General features: G+C 35.2%; 2 protein-coding genes across 2 annotated transcripts; one reads left to right on the top strand and one right to left on the bottom strand.

Annotated features, from left to right (window-relative positions):
* Positions 1 to 815: 815 nt before the first annotated feature.
* Positions 816 to 1,854, bottom strand: LOC121237081 (secreted RxLR effector protein 161-like). The gene has a single exon (XM_041133652.1). The coding sequence runs from the start codon at positions 1,774 to 1,776 to the stop codon at positions 1,279 to 1,281; it is 498 nt and encodes a 165-aa protein (XP_040989586.1). The 5' UTR covers positions 1,777 to 1,854; the 3' UTR covers positions 816 to 1,278.
* Positions 1,855 to 9,043: 7,189 nt separating this feature from the next.
* LOC121237080 (AT-hook motif nuclear-localized protein 8-like) lies at positions 9,044 to 15,997 on the top strand. Its single transcript, XM_041133651.1, has 5 exons — positions 9,044 to 9,775; positions 9,868 to 9,920; positions 12,083 to 12,214; positions 15,002 to 15,163; positions 15,367 to 15,997. Exons 1-5 carry the CDS (start codon positions 9,241 to 9,243, stop codon positions 15,634 to 15,636), a joined length of 1,152 nt encoding a protein of 383 aa, XP_040989585.1. The 5' UTR covers positions 9,044 to 9,240; the 3' UTR covers positions 15,637 to 15,997.
* The last annotated feature ends 174 nt before the right edge of the window (positions 15,998 to 16,171 follow it).

The following is a 16,171-nucleotide window of genomic DNA, read 5'->3' as shown; positions in this document are numbered from 1 at the left end:
TTTTATTGTAAAGAAAAATCTAACATATCATATAAAAAAATATGATCAGTTTATACATTTATTTTTTCATATCAAGAATAACTCATGAATTTTAGATTCCCGCAAGATCCGGTAAGAAAATGTTTATATTTAATCAGTTAGTTATGATAAAAATATCTTTTGTTTTTTATTAAAATGAAGCTATTTTAATCATAAATAATTATTTTTATTTCAAATAATTGATTGTAAATACCCGTGAGAAATAATAACATGTAACGCATCTCCACGTATGGTACTGATCAGCATCAAACAAGATATATGTTTATTAATTAGGAAAGCTTTGAACCACCCTAGCTATCAAACAAGATGTTTAATTAGAAATTACCACGTACCCTAGCTATCTATCTAGCTAGATAGACACAGCATGAATATTAATGTGAATTCCACGAGGAATAAAAACACATATGATCTGTTCTACCAAAACCACTCAGAAACACACTCAAACACAAAATAGAGACAATATGTAAGTGGTTCGGCAACTTGCCTACGTCCAGTGTAGCGGTAACAGTAGATTTCAAAGTGTTTGTACAAAATCTACAAACTCCAACAAAATTATCTCTATCTCTACAAAAGGCTCTCTTCTATGTCCTACATAGATACTATTTCATTTACAAATGATTTCATTTTATAGGAGAAGCCTCAGGAGACAAACAAACATCAAAAGTGGTTGTAAGAGAGACAAACTTGATATTTTGGAAACAAGCTTGATATTTAGAGACAAACTAGATATTTGAAGACAAGCCTGATATTTGGAGCAGCTATCCAAGACTGTTGAGGAGCTACTGTTCACACTATGGGTTAATATTTAACAATCACCCCCTCCACCCATGTGTGCCATATTAAGCTGTTGCAAACTATTGTTTCCTCCAAATGATTTCACCTCTTTATTTGAAATACTCGTTAGATCTGCCATGAGAGATTTCCGCTACCAAATGTGCCCTAAGACACCAACGCACCCGAAGGTACTTAGCAGTGTGAGATATTGATCAATTCTAAACAGTGTTGGAATTTGATCCCTGTGACAACTTTCGTCAACATATCTGCTGGATTGTCTTCAGTGCCAATCTTCTGAAGTAGAATATCCCCTTCATCTAATATCTCACGTATGAAGTGAAAGCGGACATCTATATGCTTTGTTCGAGAATGATACACTTGATTCTTGGCCAGATGAATTGCACTCTGACTGTCACAGTAAACGGTAACCTCTTGCTGTTTAAAGCCCAAATCTGTTACCAGTCCCTATAACCAAATGGCTTCTTTCACGTCTTCTGTCACAACCATGTATTCAACCTCTGTTGAGGATAGTGCAATTGTAGACTGCAAAATAGATCGCCAACTAACTGGTCCTCCAGCCATAGTGAACACATATTCAGTTGTCGATCGTCGTTTGTCAAGATCACCAGCATAGTCTGAGCCAACATATCCAGTTACTAGACTATCTTCACTCTTCTCAAACTTTAAACCAAGATCTATGGTCCCTAGAATGTATCGTAGAATCCATTTAGCCGCATGGCAATGTGTCTTTCTAGGATTATGCATATAACGGCTGACTAAGCTAACGGCCTGGGAGATATCAAGTCGTGTACACACCATGGCATACATTAAGCTTCCTACAACACTTGCATACAGGACATTTTTTACATAGTCCCGCTCTTCATCACTTTTAGGAGACTGCAATGCACTGAGTTTGAAATATGGAGCCATTGGAATACTTACAGGTTTCGTCTTCGAGTTCATGTTGAAACGTTGTAGTACTCTCTCCAGATACTGCTTCTGAGTAAGGTGAATTGTGTTTTTCACTCTATCTCTATTAATCTCCATTCCAATATTCGTCGTGCTTCTCCTAGATCTTTCATTTAAAACTCTTGACTCAATTGAGCTTTCAATCGATCTATCTCCACCTTGCTTTTACATGCAATCAACATGTCATCTATATATAAAAGCAAATATATGAAAGATCCATCTGCAAGTTGTTTGAAATACAATGATCGTATTGGCAACAAGTGTATTTCAAGTCAATCATGAAGCGGTCGAAACGTTTGTACCACTGCCGAGGTGACTGCTTCAAACCATAGAGAGATTTCTTCAGACTGCAAACCAATTTTTTTTTACCGGCTTCTTTAAAACCTTCCGGTTGAGACATATAAATCTCCTCCTCCAGATCACCATGTAAGAAAGCTGTCTTCACGTCAAGCTGGGCTAACTCAAGATCATATTGTGCAACTAAAGCTAGCAATATCCGAATGGATGAATGTTTAACAAGATGAGAGAATACCTCACTATAGTCAATTTCCTCTGTTTGAGCGTAGCCCTTGACTACCAATCTAGCTTTGAATCGCACCCCACCTTTAGTAGCTTGATCATCTTTCTGATTGAAAACCCATTTACAACCAATTGTCTTCTTTCCATTTGGAAGCGGCACAAGCTCTCATGTCTGGTTCTTATGAAGAGATTGCATCTCCTCGCTCTTTGCACTTTTCCATTCAGTCTGTTCACTAGACTGTATGGCTTCTTTGTAAGTGGTTGGGATCTGATCTGCTTCAGCTGGAAGTGCATACGTCACAAAGTCTGCATAACGTGCCGGTAAATGTGTCTCTCTTTTCGGCTTGTTTGTTGCAATTGATTCAGGTTGGCTTGGAGATATCGTGTTTGGACTATCAACCTCAAGTTGTCCATGCTCTCCATTAGCGACTCCTGATATTTGGAGCAGCTATCCAAGACTGTTAAGGAGCTACTATTCACACTATGGGTTGATATTTAACATGATCATTAGGGCATGCATGCGCAGTGGCTGGCGTCTGATCAAGGTTTAAGACCCAGCAGCTAATATTATAAAGTGCTAGCTATATAGATTATTTTCTCAGGGTATATATTAAAAATAACTAAAATTGTATGCAAAATTAGATTCTAATTCTGGGCTCGTTTGTTTTCAGAGATGAGATGAGATGAGATTAAAGTTAAAAAGTTGAATAAAATATTGTTAGAATATATTTTTTTATATTATTTTTATTTTGGAATTTGAAAAAATTGAATGTTTATTTTATTTTGTATTGGAAGTTGAGAAAGTTGTAATGATTAGATGAGATGAGATGTTTTCTGAAAACAAACGAGGCTTTAGTTATGTACTTTGAATTAATTATGGTTGCACGATTTTTAACACAATCCGCGAGTACTCCAACAACATATCATTAGCAAGTTACGATTAATTCATGTATGATATACATTTGATAGAAGGCATTAATCGAGCTAGCTCTCTGTTGATCCTATAATTTCCATCTGGCAAGACGATTAATATGGCCAGTATGCTACGTTTGGATATTAAGATGAGTTGAGTTAAGTTGTGAATAGTAGTATTTTGTAAGTCCCATTAAGATGATTTTAATTTTTTTAGATTGAGATGAGTTTAATTTTTTTATGAAAAGTTGAAAAAGTAGTAGATTCCATTAATAATTAATTTAAGATAAGTTGAGTTTGATTCAACAACCAAGCGCAACTATTGCACAAGGAATTATGTATTTTTTTAATCTTTTTCACCCATTTGATCTTGGTTGTAACTCGAGACTATAGAATATGAGTAAGGCCCATAAATATGGGCCGCCAAGCGAAACTTTATACATCTGAATGGGCAGACAAAGATAGATATCCAAGAAACCCAAAACGAGCCCAATAAGTAGATGGACACGATGGGCCGAAACCAGCAAAAAAATAAAAAGTAAAAGGGTTGAAAACTATGTCAATCGACCAACTCGATGGGTTGGTGCATGGCCATCAATGGGTGTGGACTTCGGCTGATCAAAGGAGAAGGTCGACAAGGATTCAATCGTCAAGCTCCCACGAACAACAATCACCACACCGATCGCTATAAGTCACCCCTAGAAAGCGAACATCTGATTTTAATTTCAGAATGCGACGAATGATCAAGATGTCAGCCACATCAAGAGACATCTTCTCTGGTGTCGTGAATTTCTCTTTTCCATTCAACTCTTGGATTTACTGATTGTCAAGTTGCTTGGTCGTATTGACGAGAAAGATTCTTATGAAGTGCTTCCTGTCTGGAATGCCAGATTTGAAGTTGGGTTTAAATGATCAAATTGGCCTGGAGAAATAGTGACAAATTAAATCACGTCCTACGAAAAGGTAATTTGATGACACTTTCTAGTTCTTCCTTTTAGATGGTCAAGTGTTCGTAATAAGTTCTCTTCCGTATGCTTTCCATCACAATTACTCGTGTTTATGAAATGCTGGATTGTGCAAGGCAGTATCTTTATATTTTTGTTTGGTCACTCTTATCTCCGAAAATGCTGTGTTTTACAGTGGTAAAACAATTGTGCATTTTCCATCAATGTGTGAATTTGACAAGATTTAACTCAGAAGACACTGAGTTTTGTGCCACCCGATGGAAACAATTCAGCTTTGACCTACGACGATGTCTTTTCCACCCTTGTAAAATTTGTTCATCTGTAAATATTGAGTTTCGTAGAAAACAATTCATTAACCCACTAGCCTCTGTTTCAAAAGCATATACAACTTGCACCCATTTTGATTTAAAAAGCTGCACATCTACTCCTTTATTTTCCTGGGGAGTGGATCCAAACATCATTGACAGCTTGGAAAAGCAATGTTGTAATACATTTTGTTCATTATCATTTAGCACTTTTTGTCTTGTCAAGGTACCTCTATTTTATCATTTATCAATACGGAGTTTCTTGGATTTGCCTCTGTTTTCTCGTCTTCTGTGGACAATATTTGTTTTCTTTTGAGCTGAGAAATGTCTTTCGCCTTTGTCATTTTCCTTGACCGATGAGTGTAATACCTTGCCAAGTTCTACATCCGATGCCGATTTAGAGGTGAATGAGTAAAAGTACACTGAGTGCTATGTCCCACCTTGCTTTATGAGCCTAAACATCGTTTATAGGTGGACTGACTCGAAACATCGTTTGTGCAAGTTCCTCCCATGTTCACAGCATCTGGCTTACAGAGTCCATTTCCTCGAGGTTACTTTTATAATTTCTCAGTATGGTCTTCTGCGTGCTCAATTTTTGAACTTTTTTGCTCCCAACAGTTTTCAAGTTTGATCATTTTGGTTCTTGTCACTCTCCTGTTAGACCTACTAATGGCATCCATTTCACCTGACTCTTACACCAAGTCATCTCTGATGGGATGTTGACACATGTGGATATCCTATTGGTGCTGACTTGACTTAGGAGCCATGTGGCATGGGCTTGATTAGTGCGATTGATGGGAGGGTAATGGATGAATTAAAATGATCGAACTTAAAATCACAAGGACTAAATAAGTTCTACCGGAATTTAACCGTATTAACAACTGTGACATCTACCTCACTGGTTTTACTTGAAAAGTTTTACTAATAGTGATTCACTTTCTACACACTCCGTTTGGATTTAGAAATAAATTTATATGAGGTAAGATAATTTGTGAATAGTAGAATAAAATATTGTTATAATATTATTTTTTAATATTATTATTATTTTAAAATTTTAAAATAATAAATTATTTATTATATTTTATATAAAAATTTAAAAAAATTATAATGATAAGATAAATGAGTTGACGAGATTCTAATCCAAAACCGTATATGTCAAAATTACGATATAACAACGGATAGATTCGTGAAGACTTCGCGTCTTATCAAAGATGACATGAAGCCATAAAAAAAATCTAGTGATTTTGAGAGGGGAATATGAAGTTCGAGCCCTCGAGTTGACCATTTACATATAAAATCCATAGAGGATGGAAAAAAAAAAAAAAAAACTTTAATTTTATGTTGTGTTGGCCGTTATTATCCATCACTATCAGATCATCTTTTTCCAAATACGATATCATTAGGTTTATCACATTAAAAAACAAAAATAATAATTAAAAAAAAAAAAAAAAACAGCAATAACAACAACAATTCCTCTTACAAAAGAGGGCTCCGAACTCCAACTTTTTTTTTTAAAAAATACATATGATCAAAACGACGTAGTTCCACATCAAGGGAAACGACGTCGTTTCACAGATTCTATTGAAGCGAGAAACAACATTATTTTGTGAAGGAAGAGGGTCCAAAACGCAGGACCCCCTTCTTCCCCCTCACTTTCACACAATAGTTTCTAGTGAGTCACTTTCGCACAACTCAGTTGAGCTCCGAATGCCGTCTGCCGTCACTTGAGGCCGCCATCTGCGACTCTGCCGTCACCAGAGTAATTATAAGAAAGATTTATAACTTCCTCCTTAATAGATTTGTTGTTCCTCCGAGTAATTATAAAATATGATTTGTAACTCCATTTGTGAAATGTGTATGATTTGTTGTTCATTTCAACTTCTTTATTGTTTTCATTTCAATGATTTCGATTTTTAGGCTGTTAAATTTAAAAATTGAAGGATTTAGGTTTTGTAAAAATCGAGTTTTTGGTTCCAGGTGACATTTGCTCAAGTGGCGCTCGAATGTGGCTCGAGCGACATCACACAGATTGTTCGATTGAGCCTTCGCTCGAGTGTGGCTCGAGCGAACATCACACATATTGTTAAATGACTATAAAAAAGATAATGCATCTGATCAATAAAAGTTAAAACTTCATGCAGGAAAATTGAAAATCACTATCGAGTCATCAATTCAAATGCATAGACTGTCAAGACTGATGTTGGGTATTGTGGCTATTTCATATTTAAATGAAATCTATAACATCATTCAATATTTTGGTGATGTAAATTTAAATTTATTGTGATTTGTAGTTTTAAATTTAAATTTTTGGTTTGCGATTTGTAGTTTGATTTCAAGTGGCGCTCGAGTGTGGCTCAAGCAACATTACACAGATTGTTCGATCGAGCCTTCGCTCGAGTGTGGTTCGAGCAAACATCACACAGATTGTTAAATGACTATAAAACAAATAGTGCATCTGATCAATAAAAGTTAAAACTTCATGCAAGAAAATTGGAAATCACTATCGAGTCATCGACTCAAATGCATGGACCGTCAAGACTGATGTGGGGTATTGTGGCTATTTCATATTTACATAAAATCTATGACATCATTCAATATTTTGGTAATGTAAGTTTAAATTTATTACGATTTGTTTTAAATTTAAATTTTTGGTTTGTGATTTGTAGTTTGATTTAGTTATTGTATTTAAATTTTAGCTTTTAACTTATTTTTTTACAGTATTTTAGATTTTTTTAATTATTTTTCTTACATTATTAAATAGGGATTGATATTGGGCCGATCGAAGCCCATTTTCTCAGTAAGGTAACTAGGCTTGAAAAATTCCATTTTCTATTCCGATCGGAGTTGGAGGGGGTTTTAACCTTCGACCCCAATCGGAGTCGAAGGTCGAAGGTGGGCATTCTGACTCCGTCGGAGTTGAAGCCCACCCCTAGTTCTAGAATAATTTGTATTCTCATTTCCTGTATTATTATTTGAATTTTATAAATCAAATTATATTATATAAAGGATGTGCAGTATAAAAGTCTTTAAATAAAATTATTCTTTATCAAATCACCCCTCATCATGTGTACGAGCAGGATGTAAAAAAAAAAAAAAAAAAAAAGGAAAACCGGAAAAGCGGTCCAAACCGGTCCGGAACCGGTTTCCGTAATGGTAAAACCAACCGAAACCGGTCTAGGTTTGGTTCCTGTTCTAGGCTTTTTCGGCTCGGACCGGTTACATATAATATATATTTTAAATTATTTTTTTAATATTACATATAATATTTTTATATTATATATAATTTTTATATATAATAATATAAATTATAATTATATATAAAATAATGTTATTATAATTTATAAAATCAAAGTTTAATCTTAAATATGAAAATTTAATTGGTCATATATTTTTAACATAATATATATATTAATAACTTTTTATCATAAATTAATTTAAAAATAAAAATTATAGTAAAGCAGATTTTAGATCTTCACTTAAAATTAAGTATATTCTTTTATCAAATATATATATCCTTTTCTAATTAATTTAAGTAGTATTTTTTCGTCTTATGTACACAGAGAGACAATTAAGCAGCTGCTAGATTAATGCCCATTTGTCTTCCTCGGCCAGCCATTTGAATTCAAGCCATACAACAAAGATGACAGTAGTGTTTCTGCATATATAATTTATATATCTCATTCAAAATAATGTCAATTACTAGCTTTTAGTAAAGCATATTTGAGTAAATTAGATTTTTTAGTAAAGTAGATTTTTGTAATAGTAACAGATTTTGGAATAAAAATATAAAACAAATTTTTTATAGCATTTTTTTATAATTTTTTTTTTTACAAATTTACAATTTATTAAAACTGAATCGGAACCAATAAAATCGAAAGTATCGGTTTATGGAGATAACTAGTGCGTAATTGATTTTTTAAAATATAAAATCGGTACATTCCGGTTCAATCTTAAATTTTATCCAAACCGAATCAGACCGGACTAATTACACCCTATATACGAGAGCTCCGACATATAGCAAAGGCAAATAGCCACCTCAATATCTCCCCTCCCACCACCCTCACCAAATAATTGTAATTATAGTTTTTTGTATGGTTTTTATTTCTATTTTACTTTTATAAAATTGATATGGCATATAAAAAAAATAAGGGTAGTGGGGCGTGCCCCGCCCCCTAAGCCAAATCACAATTTTTTTATTATTTTTTTTTTTTATATTTTTTTAAATATTTTTAAAAAATAAAAAAAAAATATACCAATACATTAATAATTACTTAATTATTAAGTAAAAAAAAATTAAATGAGAGAACATATTATGATTTTTCAAAAAGTAAATACCCTCACATATTCGTTGCTCATAGAGAATGTATCACGTGATAAAAGGACATGCATTTGGAAATTCGGATAAAAGAAGTTGATTAATTGATGATACTGATTAATTGTAGTAAATTGATATAATTATAAGTTTATTTTTAATTTAAGAAATATTTTAGAATTTAACCCAAAGCTTAAAATTACAAAAACCCTATAAATGTAAACCCTATTTTATAAATAAACTCTATAAACTACAAATTTTACGGCTTCGCTTTATGATTTCCAGTTGTATTAATTTCATCTCCACTCCCTCTTTCTCTCTGGCCGACGTAGGTTTGAAGAATATTTACTCCACTGATCCAATCTAGCTGCATTTTCCTCTAATTTCCCGCAAACCAAACACCCCAAGAAGTCAAGAAAAACCCAAGAAAGAAAAAACTTGTTGAATGGATTCACGGGAAGCTCCTCCTCCTCCTCCCCGTCCTCCACAGAACATGATGGTGGGCCCCACGTCGTACGCCATGCTCAACACCATTGCCACCTCCAACAACAATTCCAATGTTCCTATTATGATCAACACCAGTTCCGGCGGTGGGCCCACGATGATCCCTCCTCCTACCGCGGCCCGTTTCCCTTTCAACTCCGCGGTCTCGGCAAAGCCGTTGGATTCTTTCAACAGCAGCAACAACAACAACAACAACGCCAACGCCAGCGCCAGTCCCTACGATGGATCGCCGCCTTCGAGGCAGTCAGGGTTCAGCATTGACAACCCCTCCGCCGCGGCGAAGAAGAAAAGGGGCCGGCCGAGGAAGTACTCGCCTGACGGCAACATTGCGCTCGGCTTGGCTCCCACGCCTATCTCCTCTTCTTCCGTCGCAAATCACGGGGACTCCGGCAGCACCATGCCGTCCTCGGAGCCTCCCCTGAAGAAGCATCGGGGTCGGCCGCCCGGCTCCGGGAAGAAGCAATTGGATGCTTTGGGTAAAATCTAAAATTTATTATCGATCAGTTTTGATTGTTGTTCATTTTCGGAAAGGTAGGTCGTGTTTGTTAAGATTAATTTCGTGTTGCAGGAACGGGCGGTGTCGGCTTTACTCCGCATGTTATTATGGTGAATGCAGGCGAGGTAAATTTTATTGTAGTAATTGATTGCAATGTTGAGACTATTATTGTAGTTTGTCTTCGGCTCTATAATGAAAATGTTATTAGTTGGGCTGGAAATTATTTTTTTTGTGAGATGAATGCTTTATTGTTATGTTTAGTTGCATATATTGACAACTTCTAGCACCAAAGAATTATCCTTAATTAGTTTATTGCTTTAATTGTTTGAAAGGAAACTGTAATTATTATATTAGTGAGCTGAAAAGGTTTCCCCTGACCATAAAGCTCGAAATGCTAGAGTTGGGTAGTTTTGAAAATCTTTTGTGCTTTTGAAGATGCTAGTCCTTTCTTTCGAGGCTCTATAACACGTAAAGGAATCATCATAAAAGTGATATTCAGAGTTGGATGCACCAAAATGAAGAGGAATCATTTTGATTGCAATAGAGTACACAACGGATGCTTTTGTTTCTAATGCTATTTCAATGTGCAAAATGGTTTATTTGCTTCCATGGAAGTACAAAAGAAAATTTTTTGTAAAATGAAGGTCCTTCAACTATTGTTTAATGCGTACACAAACACCTACACACTTAATTATACCCAACTATTCAATGGAGCCAGCCTTCATGACTTTTTTGTATCACTTTCTAGCTCCTAACTTGTGACTAGGTGTTCTCAGTCGTATACATCCAATGTACTTGGGCTATGCCCTATTTACTTGTTTTAATAAAACTTTATTTTACCTATAAAAAATTATGCTCAACTAAAACTTAAATCCCCAGATGGGAGATTGGCTTTATGAATCCTTTATTAGCCCATTGTGTTTGATGTGTGATTTTTGGTTTGATAAGTAACGATCATTTAATTGGTAAAAGCAAGGCATAGCTTGAGTACGCAGGTCGTATATAAGATAAACGCTTAGCTAGAATTAGAAGCCAATACAAGGAAATCATGTACCTTAAGTCCACTAAAATGTATGCATGAGCCCAACAGAACAAAGTGTTAAAAGAAAAAGTTTTTTTTACCTATCAAAAAAATAGTTTTTTATTTCATCCATGTGCTGCTTGCAGTCTTCAAAACTTTTGTTGTTCCGTTCCCTCTCAATGCGCAATAGTAAGCATAAGGGAGCCATCTTCCTTGTCGCTGCGATTTGAGGTTTGTCATATAGACGTCTCCAGGATGTAAGGAAGCCTACTGCCCTTCTTGGCATGACCCAAGCTAGCCCCATTTTGCCAATAAATTGTTCCCAAGAGCCTGGGCTACCTCACAGTGAAGAAGTAGATGGTCCACATTTTCCCATCCTGTTTGATTGATAATTAAAACAAATTCCTACTTGCACATCTTGTAGCTTGCTTCCTTTTGCTTTTCAAAGGATGAGGGACTACCTTGGAAGTCTTTATTTTGGCTACTTTTTTTGGGTCGTCGTGATGTTTTTCCAGAATATCAACTTTGTGATTTACCATGCCCATTATGATGCTTGTTGAATGTTTTCATGCATAATGTAGTTATAATAATTGAGTCATAATCTATTTGATCTCGAACCTTGGGTGTTGACACTTAAGGTGACAAAATAACCAAAGGACGTTAGTTGTGTTAAGACAATAAGCAGAGAAGGTATCTAGCTCTCCCTTTCAATACACATACAAACTCATAGAAATATAGAATAAGTTTGATGCTGTCTTATCCATGTGAATATTTATTGAGGCACAGAACTAGTCATGGATAAGTTTGATGCTGTCTTACCTGCATTAAAGGAGTTGCAAATGTAATTGATTATTAGATGCAGTTGATGGAATTAAATAGTTGATTTGCTTTTAATTAAGACGTACTTTTGGTAACTAATGTTTAATTTGTAAGATGTTGAAGCCATGAACTTATTTATATATAACAAAAGAATCTTTTGAAAATATAGCTCTTGATATTAACTTTTTTAATGATAAGGAAAATAAACAGTTTGTTGGCTCATGCAAGTCTTGATATTAATTTGTGTGTTTAGTTTTGTTCATCATTAAGCTTCTGAGTGAAGCATTGGTGATATTGGGGAAGTTATAGCCACCTTTTAACTTCTATTGTCTTGCACATTAATTGTTGTGTTGCATGATTAGTTGCAACTTTTAGCTGGATCTTAGAAGGGAGCTATTTGCGTAATTCATAGCAACCTCCTAATTATTCTAGCATCGTGGTTTTCAGGATATAGCATCCAAGATTATGGCATTTTCACAGCAGGGGCCACGCACAGTTTGTATTCTTTCTGCAAGTGGTGCCATCTGCAATGTTACCCTTCGTCAAACAGCATTGTCAGGTGGTACTGTGACATATGAGGTAACTTTAATTCTTATAAGATCATGTGAGATAATTATTTTGAGGTTATGTTACATATACACTGATATGGGAACATGCATGTGTTACAGTAGGGTACCCTAATATGGAAAGTTCCTAAATTAAAGAAGATTTAATGCAGAAAATGAAGTACATAAATACCATCGTAAATGTGTATATATCCCATCCTTGCATTCTACTGAAAACTTATACTCACCCTTTCTCTAATGAAATTTATGCTATTCAAGTATTAATGTGAAAGGTCTTGTTCACCTCTGCAGAAGCTACATGTCCAAAATTCATATCTGCTGAAGTTTATCAGTAAGAACTAATGGCAATCAATATTGATAGTGGTGTTTCCTTTTGGTGTTGAGAAGATTCTATTTGAATTTTAAATAGTATGGCTCAAAGTATATGGCTTATTCGTGGCTTAGCTTACTTAGGATACCTCGTAAACAAGCTTGTGCTATTTTCAACTCTTATCTCTAGAAAATCTAGTTTTTAAGACTTCAATGCTAATTCAAGCATGAGGTGTATGAAAGACTACAACCCTGCTAGCGCATATGCCCTGTAAGTCTTAATTTTGAAAATTCTTATGATTTACCTTTACTAAATAGGCATGCAGAAGTTATTAGAGGGAAAAAATAAAAGCAAAATTGTCCTGGACATGCTAATATTCTTCTAGTATATTGACTTATCAAAAAAAGATTCTTATAGTATATTGATTTATTTGAAAAACTAATACAGTCATTTCAGATTTGAAGATTGTAATTGAAATTTCTCTAATGAAAAAGCAGAGGCATCTTTTAGGTAGTTTTACTAGGTTCGATGTACTTGGCACTATGTTGTTGTTTCTTGGACTAAGACTACCTTTTATAGAGTTCAATTTTGACCAACCAAGCAATGTTTGTGGCACATTTGTACTGGATAAGAGAGCTACATGATGAGGTCCTTGATCAAAGTGAAGTTTTGCGATGTATGGTGATATGGTCTTCCGCTTAGAGCAACCCACTTCTCCATCTCTCTCTCTCTCTCTCTCTCTCTCTCTCTCTCTCTCTCTCTCTCTCTCTCTCTCTCTCTCTCTGTGGGTTATAGTTTGTTAACAATTCTGCAGTGGCTTCACATATGTACTGCTTTCCATACTAGAAAAATGATGTCACGTGTAATAGATCAACCCTAATTCTGGAACATAAAATCTTATAACTCTATTCACTAGTTAAGTTTTTGTGGCATAAAAAAACCCTTGCACATGTGACCATAAGATACAGGGATACATGAATGGAGCTAATAATTGTTTGTGCTTCATTTTTCTTCTCTTTTCATTGGAAAACCATGGGGAGAAGGGAGAACAAAATGAAGCCCCTTTAGGAACGTCTATTTTGTCATATCGGCAATGAGAAGAGATTGGAATGACATTGATGGGTGACATCCCCAAGAATAACAGTTCCTGGTTTGCACTTGATCCAACTATTTCATCTTGTGGATGGGAAGATAACGAGAAAAATGCATGAAAATTTAATAGCTTAATGGTAGAGAAATACTGTAACTTGAAAATTTGCAAGTGGTTTTATTTCGTTGTTTTCAATTATAAATGATAAGAATGTACCGCCATGCCATAATAGATATATTAATTTAGAATGACATGATTGCTGGTGAATGAAAATGTAAAACTTAGTTATGTTTCTTAAATATCTTTTCTTTATATATTATAGGGGCATAACTTTTAATATCAGTCTGATTTACTTTTTGTAAGAAGTGTGGGTAATATAACAAATTTTTTAAGCAAGACCACTTTTGGAAACTGGGCATAGAATTTGGGAAGTCTCCAAAATGGAAGTAAGAAAGTGGAGGGGAGCTCGGCGCCACCACACAAGTATACGACAAGGCACACATACTTCACCTCTTTTGTAGTTATTATACAAGTGATACTAAAGGAAAGTAAGGGGTTAAAATGGTAGGTAAAACAACTTTCCCAAATTTAGGCTATATAAAAATTTCATTAAAGGAACCCAAAAAAATTGAAATTGCTGTCCATCTTCAATGCAAGCTTTTAAGTGAACCGATGTTTACAAGGAAAGATCGAGAGAAATCCACATCGGATACTTCAAGATGGCTCTCGATTTTAAGTTTTCTGTACAAAGTGAGATTAGTTCCCTTATTAAGATGGTGAGTATTATCTTCCAATTTGATCCATGTACATTAGAAATACATTGAAACGTCCTCTGAAATGCCTTCTGCTTAAGACGATACTTTGCAGTTTTTGTTTCTTGTTTATGGCAAAATGGGACCCAATGCAAACCACAGGGAAAAATTAGTTTTCCATTCGAACATGCTTAGATTCTACTGTCAAAATTTGTAGCTTGAGATTTTTGGGCGTTCTTTTTTTTTTTTCCCCTGTAGAGTTGGAAAGATCTCCAATATTACTTACATAGCTGCCCTTGCTGTTAGTTTTTCTTTTTGTTTATTTTTTTATGTGTCTCATAAATAAAATTAAGATGTACTTTATGGAGTAGAATGGTGGATAATGTGATACTGTGCTGCTATGATTTTAGATAATGTCTTGGTTTAAAATTGCACATCTATTAGTGAAAAGTTAAAAATATAGTGTTTTTATTGAATGCTTCGTGAGATTTCAGTATTTGAATAATGGAAAAGCCATTGAAGAACTGGAAGCTGCTAATGAAAATTTGAAATATATGCTGACAAGCTAGACTATAGGTTTTCTTTCGCGGTTTATTTTTAGTTCCCTTATTCACAACTTGTATCCTTCATGGTCAATTTTCTTTGCAGGGTCGATTTGAGATTATCTCTCTATCAGGTTCCTTTTTGCTTTCTGAAAACAATGGCAATCGTAGCAGAACAGGCGGTTTGAGTGTGTCCCTGGCAGGGTCAGATGGTCGAGTTTTAGGTGGAGGGGTTGCAGGAATGCTAATTGCAGCTTCACCAGTTCAGGTAATTCTCAATTATTTTCAAATGCATGCATCATTTATGAAGACATCGTGAAATATTCACCTTCTGCACATCTAAGATGTTTTTGAAGTGGATATACTTGTATAGCATTTTGCTATGGATTCCACAAAGTGTCCAGCCACCTGAAGAATTGATAATGAAACACATACATTTCATTTTTATATATCTCACCCAATGACTTCCAGGTCATTGTGGGTAGCTTTATTGCGGATGGAAAAAAACCGAACTCAAACAACCTGAAATCTGGGCCTTCATCAGCGCCAGCACAACAAATGTTAGACTTTGGTGCAACTCTCACAGCAGCCAGCCCCTCCTCTCAAGGCGCCTCAAGTGATTCATCAGATGACGGTGGTAGCCCTATTAATAGAGACTCTGGATTCTACACCCATGCTGGTCAGCCGCTACATAACATGCAGCCGATGTATCAAATATGGACGAGCCAAACACAACAGTGAAGATGCTACCTGTTAAACAGTTCACAGTGTGCTGGGTTATTAACTTGGATATGTTCTGCATAGTGGATAGGGAGGTGAATTCCAAAAGCTAACAAAACGAATTGAAGGCATAGAGGGAGAGATCTATTTGAAGTTCTCTTAGCGGGTTACTTGTTCTTTCATTTTAAGCTAGTCCTTTTTCCCCCTTTTTCACATGATTTTTAGGATCTCATCAGTTCAAATTGCTTTTATATTACTTTTGAGTTGCATCTGTTCTCTCCTATTTGCAGTTTATGCACTTAATATGCCAACTTTTTCTAGGATTATGAGATCTAAAGCTGCATGTAATATAGTTGGGCGCGATTGTCTTGCAGTAGTTCAATATGTTTGGCTTCTATCACTATATATTCAGGAGTTTTAGCTTCCTTTTTTATTAGCAGGAGCCTCCAGTTTTCAGGACAAGAACAATCCATACCGCCTTATTATTGATGTCGGTTTTGGGTGTTCTAACTGTCAAACCATGTTCTTGTTTTCTCTAATTTGGATCTAGAGGTAG

The sequence above is a fragment of the Juglans microcarpa x Juglans regia genome, chromosome 6S (assembly GCF_004785595.1).
Source record: "Juglans microcarpa x Juglans regia isolate MS1-56 chromosome 6S, Jm3101_v1.0, whole genome shotgun sequence".
NCBI classification, from domain to species: Eukaryota; Viridiplantae; Streptophyta; class Magnoliopsida; order Fagales; family Juglandaceae; genus Juglans; species Juglans microcarpa x Juglans regia.
Note: the sequence above shows the minus strand (reverse complement) of the source record. Positions and strands in the feature narration are given on the sequence as shown.

Excerpts from the sequence above, each read along its gene's own strand:
- LOC121237081 (XM_041133652.1), bottom strand. The coding sequence starts at position 1,776 with ATGAACTCGAAGACGAAACCTGTAAGTATTCCAATGGCTCCATATTTC.
- LOC121237080 (XM_041133651.1), top strand. The coding sequence starts at position 9,241 with ATGGATTCACGGGAAGCTCCTCCTCCTCCTCCCCGTCCTCCACAGAAC. Across the intron at positions 9,921-12,082 it reads TTATGGTGAATGCAGGCGAG|GATATAGCATCCAAGATTAT; the intron begins GTAAATTTTATT and ends CGTGGTTTTCAG. Across the intron at positions 15,164-15,366 it reads TTGCAGCTTCACCAGTTCAG|GTCATTGTGGGTAGCTTTAT; the intron begins GTAATTCTCAAT and ends AATGACTTCCAG.